The sequence below is a fragment of the Antechinus flavipes genome, chromosome 3 (assembly GCF_016432865.1).
Source record: "Antechinus flavipes isolate AdamAnt ecotype Samford, QLD, Australia chromosome 3, AdamAnt_v2, whole genome shotgun sequence".
Classification (NCBI taxonomy): domain Eukaryota; kingdom Metazoa; phylum Chordata; class Mammalia; order Dasyuromorphia; family Dasyuridae; genus Antechinus; species Antechinus flavipes.
The window spans coordinates 489,241,976-489,245,644 of record NC_067400.1 but is presented as its reverse complement, the minus strand read 5'-3'; the positions used below and the strand labels follow the sequence as shown (position 1 = coordinate 489,245,644).

The following is a 3,669-nucleotide window of genomic DNA, read 5'->3' as shown; positions in this document are numbered from 1 at the left end:
GTTACAAATGAGGTCTAAGGGAAAACAAATCATTGGAATTGCAGTTCATTTTTCACTTCAGAATTATAATGATCAACTGTGATCCACATCAGATCATTACCCCACACTGTAATAAATTCTCTGCCCTCATCCTATGAGCACTTAAGAAGGAGTCGAGGCAGCAGCAAGGATGATAGATGGTTGTTCTCTGCAGCTTGACCAGGATAGACTTGTATCAAACGATAATATGCTTAACATATATTTCAATGCAAGGCTTTAGCTAAAACCCATTGCTGGGGGAGGAGGGAGCAAGAAAATTCAATCACATTTGTTCTCTACACTCCAGGAGAATTCAAATGTCCAAAGGAATCATCCTTGCACTGAGAGAACATTACTGACAGCAGATAACTTTTTCACCTTTAAGTACACATAGGGCAGGCAGGGAGAGGCAAGCTGAGAGACATGAAAAGAAGACTATGGAAACAGTCAGAATCATCTAGAAATTCACTAAATTTCTTGGGTATTCAGTTGCTCATCAGGCATCCAGGACAAGCACAGGGGTTAAATGCAGTACCAGGTTCTGAGATTTTACAGTGTTATTCTCTGATGTAGCTTTATATACAGAAGATATAGTATTTCCTTGAGTTCTACAGTATCTTTTTCCTCTGGTGTCCACTAATGAGGAAATTAAATGACAATCTCAGAATTCCCAGTCCTTTTTTAAAAGGAAAGAATAAATAAGAGAATTATCCCTAATGGAATTATACAGAAGAGGAAAAAAAAAAGAACTTAAACAAAAATGGATTCTAAGGAAATCAAGAAAATAAACTGAATTTTATAGTATGAAATATAGCATTGGAAGAGAATCTCATATTAGTCTTGCCCAACCCCACAAGTTTACCAGGAGGAGACAGAGGTTCATGGGGGTTTGGTGATTTTTATAATATATACAGGTAGGAAAACCATCATTAGTATCATTTACTAATTTTTTATGCCAAACAAGATTATAGCTAGCTCTTTTTATATTCAACACAATCATTTCATCACTTTAATAAAGTAACTACTTCTATCAATAAATGTAAGTTTGTTTTTAGTTTTAGTCTTATATGGTGTTAGTGTTATTTATGCCTATGTTAGTGAAAATTTAAGTGGCTTTTCCTATAATGTCACAGTTAGAAAGTTTCAGGAGACAGATATGAATCCATGTTTTACTGATTCTAAGGTCCGCTCTTTAATCACTGTCATCACTACCACTACCACTATCACTACCAGCACAATGTCTCTTTCTAATCTTTGCATCAAAAGGTTACAAGGATTGGGTAGTTAGATAGTAATGGTCCTAGAAAAAGTCATTATTTTATTATTATTATTTTATAAGTAATGTACTATTGGATAGTATGCAAGCAAATAAAATAACCTCTTCATCTATTTTAATAAAAGGGTTGAGATAAAAATTAACTATCTATAGGTTCAATGGAAATGTTCATGTTATATGTATCTCCAGTAGCAGAAAGGATAATAGTTTTTTTTTTTTTTACATCACAATATTGTTTATTATGTGACTTTTTACAATACAAACAAAAATACAGAAATGCAATATATGAATACAGCTAAATGCAGAACGGTGACTTTTTTCTCTTCAAGAGGCCATGATTCCCATTTCTAGTAAAATAAAGAGACTGCGCACACAGGTAGAAACAAGTTGGTAGTTAACTCCACATTTTTATCTAGAAATGACCTATTAATGCATTTTTCCTGCTACTTACCATAAAGTGTAAAAAGGGAGTTAAAGGAAAGTTTTACTCGCTGGTTCCTACCATATGAAAGACGCTATATTCTATTTAGCAGGGCCAATATACGGAAAATATCTAAATTTAAATGTTATTACAAAAATGAAGCAGTAATGAGAGTCTTCTGGCTAAAGAAGTCACTAAATTGAGAAGAGCATATATTTAAAGAATTCCAAACAAGAAAGGGCTGTTATAAAAAGCTTTTAGGTGCAGTGGAAGCTTATAGGGTTTTTTTTTTCCATGTCTATTTTTAAACAATGGAAGTGTCAAAAAAGAGGGTCAGCTGTGTTAGACTAGGTCACGTTCTCATCTGCGGAGAAGTCTAAGGGAGAAAGAAAGAGACACAGAGAAAGAAGCACAATTTGTATCAGAGTATTACGAGTTCTCCTCCACGCAAACCTTCCAGAGTCCTTTTATTTTGGAATATCCTGTAAACAAGTAAACCACCAGAACATGATTGTACAACAGTAAAATGTTCTCTTGCATTAAAGTGAAGACATCTGTTAAAAAAAAAATTTGGAAAGGTACTTGGAGGTGTTTACTTCTAAGTACGCCGACACCACGAGGCAATTCAAGGCATCTTAATCTCCATTAACCGGAAAAAGAAAAAAAAAAAAAAACTTTGTCATGCTGTTAAATCCATCATTATGGATACAAATGGTGCAAAATTGGTCAAAGGGATCCAACAAACACTGACGTCCAGGCTGGCAGATTGGCAACTCCTACGTAACTGGTGGTAGAACGGGTCTAAAAGATTTTCCCTTTCTTCTTGTTCTTTTCCAAAGTTCTGGAAGAATTCTGTTGTTCCAAAATACGCTGCTGCGTTTCCCAGTTGGCTTTGTCATCCTCAAACTGATGCCGTTTCTCCTCCAATTCCTTGTGCTGTGCCTCTAGGTTCTTCTTCATTTGCTCATGACGCCGCTGGAGCTCGGCTTCGGAGTCTTTCAGCTTCTGCACTTTTTCTTTGACCTTCATCTCAAACACCTGCTCCATCTCCATCTCCATCTTCTTCATCTTGGCCACGTGCTCCCTTCTTTCTTCCTCCATCTGGGCCAGGGGACTCTTGGTCAGCTGTCCCTTGTTCTTGTTATTGCCTGTTATCGACTACATTGACAGTAAATTTGAGGATTATCTGAACGCAGAATCTCGGGTGAACAGAAGGCAGATGCCAGACAACAGGGTGCAGTGTTGTTTATACTTCATTGCCCCTTCAGGACATGGCCTCAAGCCCCTGGACATCGAGTTTATGAAGTGCCTGCATGACAAGGTGAACGTTATTCCCCTCATTGCCAAAGCGGACACGCTGACCCCTGAAGAGTGCCAGCAGTTTAAGAAGCAGATAATGAAAGAAATTCAGGAGCATAAAATTAAAATATATGAATTTCCAGAAACAGATGATGAAGAAGAAAATAAGCTTGTTAAAAAGATAAAGGACCGTTTACCTCTTGCTGTGGTCGGTAGCAATACTATCATTGAAGTTAATGGCAAAAGGGTCCGAGGAAGACAGTATCCTTGGGGTGTTGCTGAAGTTGAAAATGGGGATCATTGTCATTTCACAATTCTCAGAAACATGTTGATAAGAACTCACATGCAGGACCTGAAGGACGTGACTAACAACGTGCACTATGAGAACTACAGGAGCCGGAAGCTGGCGGCCCTGACGTACAACGGGGTGGACAATAACAAGAAAGGATAATAGTTATGAGAATTACCTATTCCTTTTTCTACATGATTTTGATTTCCTGTATACTCTCTGTCTGTCTGTCTGTCTGTCTCTCTCTGTCTCTCTCTGTCTATCTCTCTCTCTCTCTCTCTCTCTCTATTTCTCTCTCCTTCTGTCTCTCTCTCTTCATATATATATATATAAATATATACATATACATACATATATATATAACTT

General features: G+C 37.1%; 1 protein-coding gene across 1 annotated transcript; it reads left to right on the top strand.

Annotated features, from left to right (window-relative positions):
• Positions 1-2,685: 2,685 nt before the first annotated feature.
• On the top strand, positions 2,686-3,465 carry LOC127557344 (septin-7-like; the record flags this gene model as incomplete). Its single annotated transcript, XM_051990696.1, has 1 exon — positions 2,686-3,465. A coding segment is annotated over one exon (780 nt), but the record flags the coding sequence as incomplete, so codon positions are not given.
• Between the last annotated feature and the right edge of the window lie 204 nt (positions 3,466-3,669).